Source organism: Scophthalmus maximus, chromosome 8 (genome assembly GCF_022379125.1).
Source record: "Scophthalmus maximus strain ysfricsl-2021 chromosome 8, ASM2237912v1, whole genome shotgun sequence".
In the NCBI taxonomy this organism is placed as follows: Eukaryota; Metazoa; Chordata; class Actinopteri; order Pleuronectiformes; family Scophthalmidae; genus Scophthalmus; species Scophthalmus maximus.
Window position 1 is genome coordinate 17,655,422 of NC_061522.1, and position 16,506 is coordinate 17,671,927.

Here is a 16,506-nt window from a genome sequence, read left to right on the forward strand (position 1 = left end):
GCTAAAATGGAAAATAACAGTGGATGCCATTTCCCAGTTGATTTATGTTTTTATCATATTTACACGTCACCTCTTATCATTATTTCCTGGAATCGCTGCGCGTCTCTCTTGTACTTTTATGTACTATTCAACAATAGTATGTCTATGATCGATTATGTTCATTAACCTGAGGTAAATGGTTGACTCGGTAATCCACTCCAAGTGGATTGTACTAAAAAGAGTTTTGTAACACTTGATATCAGTAAGTGTTCAACTCTTCAGTGTACAGTAAATGAAAGTGAGCAACAAAGCCGTTCAAACGCCTCCTTGAGAGTTAGACGTCAATCAAAAAGGATGTGGACAGCATTCCTACTCAACCTTTGGTCACATTATGAAGGACATACCCACACTGGTGGGTATGTCCTTCATAATCTTCCCGTGACTCATTCTCCCACTCAATGATTTTGCAGACAGCTGATATGGTCTGTTTGGTCACCGATTCTGTTGAACAGTCTCCTTATTTTTCTCAATTCTTTTTATAAAAAGTTTTTTAAGGTCCATATAAACAATGTGAACAATCATATAGGATTTAAATTAAAAGCTAAGTCTCTCTGAGCCTTCTGTAAGACACTGTTGTAACACAAAACAGTAATACTGTACAAACAAACAGTACAAATTTTCTCAACTAGTTTTTTTTCAGTTATTCTGTTGAGATTACTTCCCTTTAGGAGCATGAATGTGCCTAGTAAATTCATGACACACGTATCTTCTGTTCAAATGTACGATTGTGCAGCTTCACACAAACATGCATGTATAAACTTTTTATTTGCTTAAAATCCTTGTATAAATGTGCTGGTATGGGTTTGTGATATAATTCAATCAGTTTCAAATTGTTATTCTGTAACTTCAGATTTGGTCTCGGGCAGCTCCACTATAAACTCTTAAAAAATAACAGATAGTTAAACACGTAGTAAAAATATACACTTCAGTAAAATTATTTCTCTCATTATTTAGTGTTGTAATCTGGGAGATTGCACAATCATATCCAGAGTAAAGTCACTTGGTCACTGGGCAATAGACTGCCAGTAAATGGAGGTAGTTTGACCTCTTTTATCATAACTGTTATCAGTGGTATTGCCACACTGTGTACCGTCCAGCATCAAACATTTTGTCGCCAGACTGTGATTGGACAGTTTCTGTGTCAGTCATCGAGGAGGTTCCCTGACTCCACCAGCAGCAGCGCCGCCTCCACGCTGTGTGTGTACCTGAGGCCCTCCAGATCAGCCGCGAGGAGAACTTCCAGGACAGAGGGCTGAAGGTGTGTATGAAAAACACACAGAATTACATTATATTCTTTTGGTTGTGTGGTTATAAAAACAGAATTCTGGCCCAAGATACAAGATAATCATACCTGCAATCTGGAAAAGATTAGCTGCACGTCTTGTAGTTTGAACTGTCTCAGCACGTCCCTGAGCTCACTGATCACTGTGTAATCCATGGTGCTGACATGATGGCAGTCCAGGACCACTGACCGCGGAGGAGATGCTGAGGGCGGGGATACAAAAGGGCGGGAGAGTTAAATGTCCTCTAAACAAATACCAATGAACAAACCAACCCCTTACCCTTCAGAGCGTGGGTGTGTATCATGTGGCTGAGATACTCTGTGGCGGGAAAACTTAGTCCACTGCTCAACTCCATCACTAGTGCCCCGTGATCCGACTCCTGCACATATATGGATATACATGGGTTTTATTACACTGTGCTGTTGAGTTAATGCAGAGAGGTTCAACCCTCTGGTTTGCAGAAGATATTAATGGTGAAATTCTGCCACTTCTGTGACTGATATGACTTGTGATTCAAATGTCTCTTGCTCAGGTCTCCAAAGTCTCTGTTTATTACATTTTATCTATTACATAGATCAATATGTTTCTCTGAACTGGCCTGTGCTGCAATTGAAATATCTTCATGCGACCATCACGTAAAAGAGGGGAATATAGATATCATCATGGCATATTTAATTTTATATTGCAATATCAATCAATATAGTGGAAACTGAGAAACAGTTTTCAGCAAATCCTGAAAATCTAATCCCTAAAAAAACGTACCACATTGAATAGAAGCAAAGGTTCTGTACTGTAAAAGTGTGTGAATATGATAACGCATTGCATCAGTGTTTTGCAATATGCAATAACTCACATCCACATAACAACCTTGATATAAAAAATTAGATACAAATCTCCTGCAGCTGAACAATTGCTAGTGTCTCATAGAAAATATCATTATATTTCCCAAACCTTCCATTAAAGTGGCAGTAAGCGATTCTAAAACAATTCACGTTTTGTAAAAATCTGCGAATATTTCCTCACCGTCCGTAAGCTGTAGATTCTTCGATTTACAGCGCCTGGGCTGCGCCGAAACCCCCGATTTTTTCTCTTAATGTGTCTCAGCGCGTTTTCCAAATGCTGCGCATGTGTTGTCAGTGGATGAAGATTTTTTCTTAATTTGCTTGTGTTTCGTCTATTCGCATGTGTTCAAAGTTGCAGTGCTGTGAGCTCTCAGGGCCACCGTATTAAATACCTTGATAGCAAACAACTATCTAATGTACCTTTACAGAAATCAGTGAGGAAATATGTCTTTGATAGGATTAATGTGTTCCACAGTTGAAGTATCATGCACTCGCTCACAAAGATTCCTGCAAAGAATATAATCGTACCTTTATCTGGGGTCTTGCTATGTTGTACAGCAGCAGGACTCCTGATACAGCTACTCCTCCCATGATGCCGTACTGCACCTGCCAGAAGCTCATCAAGAACGTCACGACAAAAGGCAGCAGGTCCAGCTCTGTGGAAGTCACATGAGCACCAGACGACAATCAAACAAACAGATCCACATGAGAGACACTTAAGTACAAAACCGAGCAAACACCTACTGCGTATCCTCCACATCTTAGCCACGACGTGAAAATCCATCATGGGAGCTACCGCACAGATGATAATGGCAGCCAGAGATGCTTTGGGGATGTAGTAGAACGCCGGCATGAGAAACTCCAGGGAAAGCAACACAATCACACCTGCAGACGAGAGGAGGGGAAATTCTCATTTCAGAAACACAAAAAACACAGCTGAGAGAAGAACAATAAAAAGTCAAATAAATACATACAGTATAATAGATTGACTGATGACAACTGAAATGAACGGGCTTTGTCTTTGTGGCAAGAAGAGGATGGTGTTAAAGACAGAAAACCCAGAAAAGACATCATGAATGAAGATTACATTGACCGAGAAAAGCAAAAACATACAAGTAAGACCAAACTGTTATGTCATTTAGAGGAGCAGCACTTTGTGTGGAGAGAACTCAAAATCCCTCTGCTCTTCTATCTCTCCTCTATCATCGGTGGCTGATGAGGATACTCATGGTTGAAGCCTACAGTATAGGTGCAGTGATATTAGGTGACAACAAAAAAAAGCAAAATTAATAATTATCTTTTATGTAAGTGGCCTGTATTTTTTTTTAAAAGGGAATACATTCATTTCCGATGTCCACATGCTGGGCTGTCTCTGTTTAATGTTGTGTGTTGTGTGTTGTTGTTGTTTGTGATTTGTCATGCCTGCTAAAGCCAGAGTAAGATATTTTCTTTAACATTTCAACCTTTGACCTCCATGACAAAACTTAACGTCTCTACAGACGAGACAGAGGAGGAAAATGGAGGCAGTAAGACACCATCATGTGACGGAATCAATGTTCCAGCCCACGTGTACCTGGCAATCATTGCTTCAGTGCAACATGAAGGCTTTGTAGGCACGGGTCGCCCCACACCCTCCTTCCAACTTGGCAACTACTGTGCAAACCTGTGAAGTTTCGTGACTGTTTTCGTAAACGGATGTGACATTATCATGTGGATAATTCCTCTAACCACCTCTGAGGTAGTTTTGGCAAAAGTAGGATGATCACTCCCCCTCTCTCACACACAGGAACACACACACACACACACACACACACACACACACACACACACACACACACACAAAAATACCAGCCCCTTATAAACAGTCTATGGCCCCGCTGTAGTGGGTGGTAGAGAAGGTGGAGAAAAAATGAGATATCACAGCCCACCACAGGAGGGTGGAAGAGAGTGAAGACAGATGGAAGTGAAAGAAAAAAAGAGTTGAGACTCACTGGTGATGATCCCTCCAGCTGGAGAGCACACACCGGTTTGGGAGTTTACCGCAGTTCTGGGGGCGTGAAAAAAAAACATATGACACTGTGAATATTTACACATAAACACACACACATGCACGCACGCGCACACACACGCACACGAACGCACACCCACACACACCTGCCAAAGCTGCCGGTGACAGGGTAGGCTGACACAAAGGAGCCCATGATGTTAGTCACACCAATTGCCAGCAGCTCTTGGTTGGCATCGATCCTGTAGTCATTCTGACTGGCTGAGGACAAACAGGGAGTTAGAATCAGCCAACAGTTTGATGACACACTCTTTATTCCTCAGCTGCCTCGACTCTAGTGCTTGTAAAATGAGATGTGTAGAAAGGTGCTTTTGACAGGCACATGACAGGCACATTGGTAAAATCTCCTGTTCTAATTAAAATGCTAACGTGTTCTGCAGTTCTGCAGCATCAGAGCCACAATGAAATCACGGATAGAAGCACTTACCGAAAGCTTTCGCAATAGCAATGCTCTCCAACAGACCCATGAAGGGAATCAAAGCAAGCCCTCCTCCAAAGCCCTGCCCAAAAAAAACCCACAAGAGACTGTCTCGTCAGCTGTGTTCCTTCAGAGCTTCTTGTAAGTGAAAGTTGCAACTGTATCATTTCACTCACTTAAATCACTTGAATCACCACCGTAATCCTGGTACTGGCCATTCCCTTTGCTCCTTACCTCCACAATCTCTCCAAAGGAGACGACAGTGCCGTTGGCCATGGTGTCTGAGGTGGGTGGGGGCATGAATGGCGGGAGTCCCTGGGAGGTTTCCCCGGTGATCGTGAACACGTGATGACCGTATGCATCCCAGGAAAATGCCACGAGGGACGCAGCCACGACCACCAGGGCGTTACGCACTGACCAAGACAGATAAGAACAAAAGGCAAACAGATGAAAAGAGATGGACCAGATGTTTCGTTGCCCTTTGAACAAGTGGAACACAGACACACACTCATGACCACACAGGTACTGACTGGTAGCAACAGCCCACACCAGTTTCCTGGAGAGTCTGGTGCAGGGGGGCGCGTCCTCGGAGTCCAAACTATTCTTCATGAACATCAACATGACCAGCAGTCCGAAACAAAGCAGACCCAGGACCACATCGCCCGTCCTGGCCTCTGGGATCTTGTAGAATGTGTAGTAAACCTCCAGGAGGAACTGGTGGGGAACGCCCTGAAGGCCCAGAATGTTCTACAAACAGAAACAACTGGACTGACATCAGCTGAAAACATCAACAAACTACAAAGTTCTCTCTTTGCTCTTTAGACGGAAGCAGTAACTAAAAACATGCATTAGCAAAATCTTTGATTATGTCCTATCAATTTTTTATGTTTAGCAGCAAAACATTCGAGTGTATTTTGATAACAAGGGTTTGTTTAAAGACAGATGTGACATTAACATGATGATCCTGAATCAGAGAGTTACTGTCATTTGAACTAAACCCCACTATTCTGTAAAGTGTGTACTGGTGTAAAGCCTGACTCATACTGTATGACGAATGTAAATTGTCACTGTTGAATAAAATGACAATTATTTTCTTAAGTAATCAATTAGTCAATTGCTCTAGAAAATGTCAGGAAAAATAATGAAAATTCACCATTATAATTTCCTGAAGCTAAAAGGTAGCACCTTGAAATAGCTTGTTTGGTCCAGTTCAATTGGAAGATTCTCAGTTTACTGTCATGTGATAAATAAAACCTCACATTGGAAACTTTTTTCATTGGAACCAGATTTTTGCCACTTTAATTGGAAATATTATGAAAAATGAGTAATACGTTTTCTGTTGGTGGATTAATCTAATGATCATTTCAGCTCTAATTTTTATAGGCTCCGTTGTTGAGTTGAACTTTTTTTTCCAAGTATGTGAAGAAGACATTTTATATGACCTCACAATACAATTACACAATGAAAGCTAATATCAGCCCATAATGTTGTCCTGGCCAATGTCTGCGGAAATATTTTAAAATCCAGACTGTAGAATCCAAATTTATGATAATGGATGCTTTATACCAAGATTGTTTTTTAAAATTGTGTGTTCAGTTGCTTTCTTACTGTTTGATGGGTTAAGTTTTCTGTATCGAGCGTGCTGAGATAATGCCGGGACTATAAACTCCACACGCGAGACTGGAGTTACAGCCGAGTATAACTGTGTGTGTGTGTGTGTGTGTGTGTGTGTGTGTGTGTGTGTGTTTGCGTGTGTTTGTATAAAGCTCACCTTGACCTGACCAAAGCCAATGGTTACTGCAGCAGCACAAGTGAAGCCTTTTACTACAGGGAAAGAGATGAAGTCTAAGAGGAAGCCTGCAGAGGAAGAGCAAGGAAATGAAGGATTTACAAAGCCATGGCCTTGGACCGAACATAAAAGCAAGTTTGAGATCCACAGATTTCACAGAAAGAGTGTGGTTACGGTCTCTGGGTTAAGCACAGGAAGTTAAAGATGTGGTGGTAGGATGTGGCTTTCACACCCGTGCATATTAATATCCTGTTCGTATAACTGCAGTTCTGTCCGTAAACCTTTGTCTCTTTAATACAGAAATACTATTACACACATTATTCACACACATTAGATTCACACTAAATTCAACTCAAAACGATGTTTACACAATGTGATGAAAATCTTCACTCTTATTCTTATCTTGTTAAAATCCTCTGCCTCCACCAGGCTGACAAGTTTGGACCAAAGTAGGAAAATTGCCTAAAGTGGTATCACACGGTTTCCACATGACCTCAGCTGCCCTGCCCCCACTCCTCACCTAATCTCAGTAAGGCCATCGCAGCCTGGATGAGTCCACAGAGGAGGCTGAGAAGCACGGCTCGCTGTGGCTGCCCCCCCACCACGGAGAAACACAGGAGGGACATGATGGCCGTGGGACCCAGCGTCACATCCTTGGAGGTCCCCAGGAGGGTGTAGATGAACCCCCCCATGAAGGCAGAGTAGAGTCCGTACTGTGGATGAACGAGAGAGGTGCAACTAACAATGAGTTTTTTAGCTTCCGCTTTTTTTTCCCACATCCATCTGCTGAAGGAGGAAAGTTCCCCTGCACTAAGTTCAAACATGAGTTGAAGACGTGTACGTATCAAAACTAATCAGGAAAAAACAAGATAGTTTGAACAACTCGATGGTGAAACACAAAGAAGCTGAGGAATCTGGAGAGAGTTGAATCTAAATGAAAACGGAATCCAAAAGATGAATCTTAAAACACAACACAAGCCGGGACTCGCCTGCACAGGAAGCCCGGCTACTTCAGCGTAAGCCAGCGCCTGCGGTACAGTCGTCAGCCCGACGGTGATCCCCGCGAGCAGGTCCATCTGGAGCCACTTCAGCTTGTACCTGGGCAGCCAGGAGAGGATGGGCAGCCAGGCCTTCAGGGTGCTGTAGGAGCAGCAGCCCCCGGATGTCACCCGGCTCAGCAGAGGTCGGTCCATTGTAGTGGGACGGTGAGAGGTGAAAACCTGTAGGGGAGGAGGAGGGCAGAACGGATGACGAGACAGTCGAGAGTGCACAAGTTTTCACTATTCCAATGTGAAGGTTCCAGAATAAAAGTCACTTACACAAAGAGATCAAGTTGTCGCCTCTGCTTTAGATGTCTCTCGCTGGCTTTTGGCAAGTGCTGCTCGGTTTTCTCTGACTTTGGTTTTGGCTCCGGTGATCGAAAAGAAAAGAAGTGCTCCGTGCACACGCACGAGTCAGTGTGTCTGTGTGTTTATCCCTATGGATACACAGCAAATCCAAGGGACCTGGGGCCATAACCTCCGAGTCATGCTGTGATCCTGTGTGATAGGGGGAAGAAAATGTCAACAACCCTGAACCTGCATTCTGCCAGGTCATACAGACAATAATCACCTGCTACACATCTGTTTACAGCATTGTATAGTATTTTAATAAGGTGACTTTATAGGCCTTTATAATCACATGATAACCATATTACAGGTCACCTACGAGCCATAAAACTCACTGACGAAGAAACTTTCCCACATTTATTCCTCTCTGTTTTGTGAACTGCCAATAGCCTCAGCTGACAGTGTGGTATTTCAATATTTCATTTAACTCCCACTGGCTTCCGAGGCTGTAATATTCTTCTTCAAAATGATTGAACGATAAAATGTTGCACTGACAAAGTGGAAGTACAAGGCAACTCATTTGAATAAATCGAGTAAGGTGTTTGTGTGTGTGTCCATGTGTGACTGGAATAGAAAAGAAGATAGAAAAAATGAATGTGGAACAAAAATCAACAGAATATAAAACAAGAGAAAAACAACACAATAATAAAATGAAATACAACACAGCAGGGGGGAAAGCACAATATAATAGAATACAACAAAAACAACCAATAGAATAGAAACAACCAGTAGAATAGAAAAGAACAGAAACAACCAATAGAGGAGAATAGACCAGAAACAACCAATAGAATAGAACAGAATAGAAACAACCAATAGAAGGGAAAAGAACAGAAACAACCAATAGAGGAGAATAGACCAGAAACGACCAATAGAATAGAACAGAATAGAAACAACCTATAGAAGGGAATAGAACAGAAACAACCAATAGAATAGAACAGAATAGAAACAACCAATAGAAGGGAAAAGAACAGAAACAACCAATAGAGGAGAATAGACCAGAAACGACCAATAGAATAGAAAAGAACAGAAACAACCAATAGAGGAGAATAGACCAGAAACGACCAATAGAATAGAACAGAATAGAAACAACCTATAGAAGGGAATAGAACAGAAACAACCAATAGAATAGAAAAGAACAGAAACAACCAATAGAGGAGAATAGACCAGAAACGACCAATAGAATAGAACAGAATAGAAACAACCTATAGAAGGGAATAGAACAGAAACAACCAATAGAATAGAAAAGAACAGAAACAACCAATAGAGGAGAATAGACCAGAAACGACCAATAGAATAGAACAGAATAGAAACAACCTATAGAAGGGAATAGAACAGAAACAACCAATAGAATAGAACAGAATAGAATAGAAACAACCTATAGAAGGGAAAAGAACAGAACAACACAATGGAGCAGAAAAACAAACACAACACATTCAAATGAAATAGAACAGAGCTGGAACATAAGCACGCGAGAGCAGAACAGAATAAAGAAACACTACCACACAACAGTCAGTCGACAGTCTCACCGTGTCCGTCTTCTAGTGAAACACTATTATTCCCCCCAGCACTGATTTCTTTTTACCAACGTCCTCTTCTCCTTCTTCTCCCTCATAAGTAAAACAAGACTTCCACCGCGGTTCCTGTTTTCGCGGCTCACGTGACCTCCGTCACGTGACCACGGTTCGAGGAAGGCGTGAGTCGAGTTGTTTACTTTTTTCTGCTGATGGAGCTGATGTTCCTGCTCCACCAAAACACTTCAGGTCTTCATGATTCAGACCTTCAGACCGGTGAACTGACGGCAGGTTGTTAATGTTAATGTGGCCGGTTTCCACTCAAACTAAACGTCGTCCTCATCATCATCATCATCATCGTCATGTTGCTGCAGTTGCTCTGTCTCGCCTTGGCCTCGTGTCGCACCGGGGAGGCGAAGGCGAGAAACGTCCTTCTGATTATTGGTGAGTGAACGTTTTCTGCATCTGTGTATGTGTGTGAAGCGTAAAGACATCGAGCCAGGAGAAATGATGATGATGATGCTGATGCTGTAAGTGGACGGACTGCTGCCGGTTTGTTAGGAAGAACAAGTCGCTAAAACCCAACGCAGAGTCAGGAAGTCCTAATTATTATAAAGTTCAGTTTGTGTTTCCATGCTTTGTATAAAACGACTATACCGTAGTGATATTTCTATTATTTTGTCCGCCCCATTAACATCAGTGAGAGAAGACTAAACGACTCCAAAATGATGATGATGATGATGATGATGATGATGGTGATGAAATGTGAACTGAACATCAAAACAGTTTATTGCAGGGCTGCTGTATTAGACTGCGTTAGTTTAAGACAGGTGTACCTAATAATCTGACCACTATGGAGGAAGTTTTCTTATCTCGTATCCCTGTATGGATGTTACTTCATTATTAAAATCATATTGTATTGCCCCTAGCAAATGTTAAATACAAACTTTGTGCAGGGGAGAAGTAACGGCATGAATCAACACATGACATAAACACATACATATTCATTGTGGGTGAAAGAATGAAGGAATTGATTAATCTGACTGATGCAGGAATCATATACAAACCCGAGATAACCATTGAGTAGTCCTGCCCACACAGGCAGAGATTCTGGGCGAAGTGTAGCTTCGCCCCGGCCCTTCTGTCTCACACAGATACCAGTTGTTTGCTGTTTAGTCTGCTCGGACCTTTGTTCACACACATCACGAAGAAGAGACCCTGTGTTTTCCCTCCTTCAGCTGATGATGCAGGTTTTGAGACCGAGGTGTACAACAACTCTGTGGTCCGCACCCCCCACCTGCGCTCTCTGGCCCAGCGCAGCCTGGTGTTCAGCAACGCCTTCACATCTGTCAGCAGCTGCTCCCCCAGCCGCTCCACCATCCTCACAGGCCTGCCGCAGGTAACACACACGCACGCACGCACGCACGCACACACACACACACACACACAAACGCACGTACGCACGCACGCACACACACACACACGCACGCACGCACGCACGCACGCACGCACGCACGCACGCACGCACGCACGCACGCACGCACGCACATATGAATACCTTTTGTTTGTTCATGAAGACACAGTATTGAGGTGTGCTTGTCCTTTGTTCCCAGCATCAGAACGGCATGTACGGGCTTCATCAGGGGGTCCATCACTTCAACTCATTTGACGGCGTACAAAGTCTGCCGCTGCTCCTCAGCCAGGCCAACGTACACACAGGTCAGTAACAGAGAGACCAGTTCATCATCATCATCATCATCATCATCATACACACACACACACACACACACACACACACACACACACACACACAATGAGACGGTCCCGGCCCCCCTTCACACTTACTTCGCACGTTGCTAAATATTGATGTGAAGAAGAGTATGAATATGAAGAAGTAGAAGAGTATGAATATGACCCAGAAGAGACGCACGTCATCAGTTACTGTTACATATGAATCATTTACATCTGATGTCACACAGTGGTACTACACGCTGAAAATGCTGATGGAGCCGCTGCGTTTTTTGTTGTCCATCTTCGGAAATTTGTAGTTTCACCACGGCAGACGCACGTCAATAACATCCATCGTCGCGTGATGACGTAGTATAGTGAAAGTCGAGTCGGATTCTCTGAGCACCGACCACTGACGACTTTTCCTAAGTCCTATCAGTCCTCCTTTACACCTTTCCTTGACCTCACGACGTCTTCCACTGAGGTCAAAGAATAGTAGATAGGTAGGACATTTTGACCGCACCCATCAACTTTGGTTCTGAAGGACAGAGCACAGGAAGTAATGGACAGTGTTTTTGAGGTAAGTGTGTGTCACAGAATAAAGTGCTCATCCTGTGTCTGGACTGTGTGTGTGTGTGTGTGTGTGTGTGTGTGTGTGTGTGTGTGTGTGTGTGTGTGTGTGTTTGCTTTGTGACAAGGGAAGTTCCCTTGATGACGATCAAACATTGAATTCAAAATGTCGATTAGCAGGTGCATACTGCAGGGCTATATGGATGCACGTCTCTCAGTGAATAATAACCATCAAGTATTCAGACAAGCCACAATAAATAGTATTTTACATTTGAAATGTTTTTTTTGTTTTTGTTTGAACGAGCCTGATGGTGCTGATAACATTTATAGTTTATAATAAATATTGTTATCTATAACAGATAACTTGTCAGAGGAGATGCTTGATCGTCAGTCAATATTTCTTTGTTTATACTTCATTCTTTTCTAAATAGATCTATTTATTCTTAGCCTGACAGATGGAGCAAGCGGTTTTAAAGGAAGGAGGATTGTAGTGGGAGGACTGGGGTGGCACCACACACACACACACACACACACACACACACACACACACACACACACTGACACACACACATACACACACACACACACACACACACACACACACACACACACACTTTTTATCGTCTTCTCCATTTCTTTCAACCTCTCATTCCTGCAGGTATAATTGGGAAGAAGCATGTCGGCCCTGGATCTGTCTACCCTTTTGATTTTGCCTACACAGAGGAGAACGGCTCTGTCCTCCAGGTGGGGAGGAACATCACCCGCATCAAACTCCTGGTCCGCAAGTTTTTCCAGACCCACAAAGAGGAAGCCAATGAGCGAAGGTGGAAGAAAGAAGAGAACAGAGGAGACCGTGATGACAAGAGAGATGAGGGGAGGCCGTTTTTCCTCTATGTTGCCTTCCACGACACCCACAGGTGTGGACACTCGCAGCCCCAGTACGGAGCTTTCTGTGAGAAGTTCGGTAATGGTGAGATGGGGATGGGACGAATTCCTGACTGGACACCAGAATATTACACACCAGACCAAGTAAAGGTCAGTGATATGAAGATTTTATATTGTGATGGGGTTTTTCTGTAGACAGAAAAACCCCATCTTTCATTTGACAACAAGGATTAATAGCTGTTAAATTTATCGAAAAATGTTTTATACAAATTAATACCCATTTTAAGGTATTTCAACATATTTCACTTATCATCAAATTACCTGTTCTAGAACCACAACATTTCATGGCACATATTTCAACCAAAAGTATAATGTACTAAAAAACATTTAGAAAGTGAAACAAGTGACAGATTCTTCTTCCGCTGCTCGTATTCCTTTCTCAGCCCGAAAAAAACGACATCATTGTTTGATATTTGTGATAATGCAACATTTGATCTGTATTATCTTGTTTGTTTTTTTTTGCTCCATGAATCATAACACTTGTTAATCTGATCCGTCCTCATCCCGTGTACTTCAGGTTCCTCCTTTTGTGCCAGACACACCTGCAGCACGGGCCGACCTGGCTGCACAGTACACCACAGTGAGCAGACTGGATCAGGGTGCGGAACCGCACCGACACATGCACAAAATAAAACGTCTCTCATGCTGTAACACTAAGCTATAACGGTGTGAATTTACCTCGGCAGGTATTGGATTGGTTCTTCAAGAGCTCAGGGATGCCGGTTATGAGAACGACACTCTGGTCGTCTACAGCTCCGACAACGGCATCCCCTTCCCTAACGGCAGAACCAACCTGTACCGCTCCGGGACGGCAGAACCCATGCTGGTGTCCTCTCCTGAGCACAGGGAGCGATGGGGAGACACCAGCCAGGCCTACGTCAGTCTCCTAGGTAAGAAATGGTGGTTGAGATTCCTGATGAAAAAGAAAAAAAGGAAAAAGAAGGGCTACCACCAGTGGTTGGCTGGTCAATCCTTAAAATTAAACAATATAGACTTTTAACTGACCCCTCATCACAGTTAATGTCCTTAGTGAGTTTAACTCAAGAAATTGTGTGATTTCAAGGATTTCTATAGGCTAAAGAAGTAAATGTATTTCAGAAAAAAAAAGTCAAAAATAATAAACACAATTATGTGTTACAGAATTATTTTTTTTCGTCTTTCATTAAACATCCTGTGACCTCTCCCCCCTGGGCAGCTTCCTACCCATGGGTTAGGAACCACGGGCTTATCTGATGAGCTGAAAGCAGCTACAAGTGGGAGACTGACCAATGAGGCTTCAGATCTCAGATCAAATTGGATGAAGGGAAAATTATCCCCTAGCATATAGCATATAGCAATTAAATATAAATATGACAATATCAAAACACAAAAGTAACAACACAAAAAGAGAAGAGACAGCTGACATGATTGTCGGGATAAGATGATTACAAAACATTGAATAGAATTGAATGTTACCATGGAAATGATTTACCATAACTTAATATTGAATATGTGACTGTAACAAAAATATTAGTCATTGTCCTTTAAAAAAACCCGGTGTGTCTATGCTTTTCTTGAGAAAAACAGTGATGATGCATATTTCAGGCTCTTAGGTTTAAATATGATTTATGTGTCTTGAAAGAAGTAGGAGACAATTCTCAGTTTTTCAGTTTCAAAACACATCTAAAAAATACATGGACATACTTGGTTTTCAGTGGACATTTGCCTCTCTGTATTCACTACACAATAGCAGAAACTCATTATGAGTTTACTATTTAATTTTAAGGTACTAGTTTTTCTCTTATTTTCTCACTCTGTGTTTGATCTTGCCTTTTCTCTTCTTCTCCCTCTCTATCTTTTATTTTGGCAGACATCACTCCCACCATTCTGGACTGGTTCTCTGTTCCTTACCCGTCCTACAGCCTCCCGGGCAGCCCTGCCAACCTGGTCCACCTCACCGGTCGCTCCTTATTGCCTGCCCTGGTCACTGAGCCCGGCCACTGGCAGACCGTCTACGCCAGCCAGTCCCTCCACGAGGTCCGCGAGCATCGCTGCTCTCAAACGGGACGCCGACGCAGCTGGCCGCCTGAAAACAGATGTTCATGAAGGAGTGAGACACGGGGCCCTGACCGCTGTACTGTCATTTTTGATTTCAGGTCACCATGTACTACCCAACCCGCTCTGTCCACCAGGGGGCGTACCACCTTCTCCACAACCTACACTACCGCATGCCCTTCCCCATTGACCAGGACCTGTACGTGTCGCCCACCTTCCAGGACCTGCTGAACCGCACCAGGCTCGGTCAGCCGACGCACTGGTTCAAAAGCCTGCAGCAGTATTACTACAGAGAGCGCTGGGAGCTGTACGACTCCAGGTCTGCAACAGACACTCGTCTCGTTTCAGTGTTTGTCAGCTGAGGAGAAGGAAAATATTCACAGATAAACAATATATATAATACTGTCAGCCCATGCTTTTATATTATCAAATTTATATTGTGAATTATATTATATAATTTAAATACGTGAAACCAGAGCTCCTATCATAAGTACACTTATGGCCCTCGAACACGCAACTGTACTGTAATGTCTTGATTTTGATTTCAACTTTAATGCTAAAGCTGAAGAGAGAATTGGATGTTTGAAAGGAAAATCCGACTAATTGATTCGTAGACTGGCAGCTCAGGGATATTGTGTTTAAATCATTAATTATCATAATAACCAGAAAGATTTTCCACTGGCATTCATCGTAATGACAATCTGGATTAGACTTTTCTCTCAGACCCCCTGTTCAGCATTTATTAGCAGTATATAAACATTTGATAAATGGTTTATAGCACATTCAAATGGAGTTGTTCACAGCTGTGGGAAGACTTTTTAGTGTTAATTGATGTACAGTATTTGTCAACAATTATAATATATCCTATGAAGGCATTTAATGGAGGTATGAAGATATCTTATCAAATTATGATAAGGGATGTCCCGATCCACATTGATATCGGGGCAATATTGGCCAAAATGACTGGATCGGATATCGCAATAAATAAGAATTAAAATCCGATCCAATACATTACAGTAAACATACCAAATAAATGCCTATTTACATATCTACTAAGCCTTGAATGACATTCCGACTTAATATTTTAATGTTAATTTATTATTATTTAATTAACATTTTACAGTTAAATTTGTAAATCGGCCTTTACTTACCAGTGTCTCTACAGGAGGTGACAGTTTTTGCTGCATACAACTAAATTACATGTAGAGTGTGATTAACCCATTGGTTCAATGTTTGATGTAATATAAATGCCTAATAGACTGGTCAAATTAACAAAGTGACCGTGGCTGAGTCTGGATATTCTGTTTGAACATTAACAAATGCCTCACCAACACAGGACAGACCCTCTGGAAACGAGGAACCTGGTATCAGACCCGTCCCAAGGCGCCGTGCTCGAGAGCCTGAGGCAGAGTCTGCAGAAGTGGCAGTGGGAGACGGGAGACCCCTGGGTCTGTGGACCAGACTATGTCCTGGAGGACAAACTGGAGCCGCACTGCAGACCTCTCTACAATGGACTCTGATGGACTCTGATGGTACTTTCACTCCTTCAGATTGATGTAATGTCTGCATCCGTGAATGGATTCATCTTGTGAAATAAATGAAATGTTTATTTTGTATTTATATTTTTATGTCAGTGCTTTTTAATGTTCAAAAATATACATTTGCGTTGCCTTACTGGATGATCTCATTATTCTGATCAGTGGTCCTTCTTATCTGCGTCCATACATTTAAGGTATCATTTCCCATCATCCAGACTCCACCATAACCTTGTTTCATAGGAAGGCAATATGGTTACATGATATTTAACTGTTTTTGTTATTATTTAATTGAACAACTGTAGATGCATCCCTCTTCTGTCTTAATCACCATGGCAGTTGTTCTTCTACTGATCTGC

The 16,506-nt window shown here is 42.5% G+C and overlaps 2 protein-coding genes across 2 annotated transcripts; one reads left to right on the plus strand and one right to left on the minus strand.

Moving 5' to 3' along the window:
• Positions 1-746: 746 nt before the first annotated feature.
• Positions 747-9,497, minus strand: slc26a11 (solute carrier family 26 member 11). The gene is made up of 15 exons (XM_035637317.2): positions 9,351-9,497; positions 7,756-7,974; positions 7,426-7,656; positions 6,957-7,149; positions 6,419-6,504; positions 5,178-5,394; positions 4,882-5,060; positions 4,657-4,729; positions 4,319-4,430; positions 4,156-4,211; positions 2,909-3,049; positions 2,693-2,820; positions 1,602-1,701; positions 1,391-1,524; positions 747-1,291 (listed from the first exon to the last, which is right to left on the minus strand). The coding sequence occupies exons 3-15, from the start codon at positions 7,627-7,629 to the stop codon at positions 1,181-1,183; spliced, it is 1,734 nt and encodes a 577-aa protein (XP_035493210.1). The 5' UTR covers positions 7,630-7,656; positions 7,756-7,974; positions 9,351-9,497; the 3' UTR covers positions 747-1,180.
• A 22-nt stretch (positions 9,498-9,519) lies between these two features.
• Positions 9,520-16,232, plus strand: sgsh (N-sulfoglucosamine sulfohydrolase (sulfamidase)). Its single transcript, XM_035637318.2, has 9 exons — positions 9,520-9,779; positions 10,574-10,734; positions 10,949-11,054; positions 12,292-12,668; positions 13,096-13,177; positions 13,265-13,468; positions 14,428-14,594; positions 14,714-14,931; positions 15,949-16,232. Exons 1-9 carry the CDS (start codon positions 9,698-9,700, stop codon positions 16,130-16,132), a joined length of 1,581 nt encoding a protein of 526 aa, XP_035493211.2. The 5' UTR covers positions 9,520-9,697; the 3' UTR covers positions 16,133-16,232.
• The last annotated feature ends 274 nt before the right edge of the window (positions 16,233-16,506 follow it).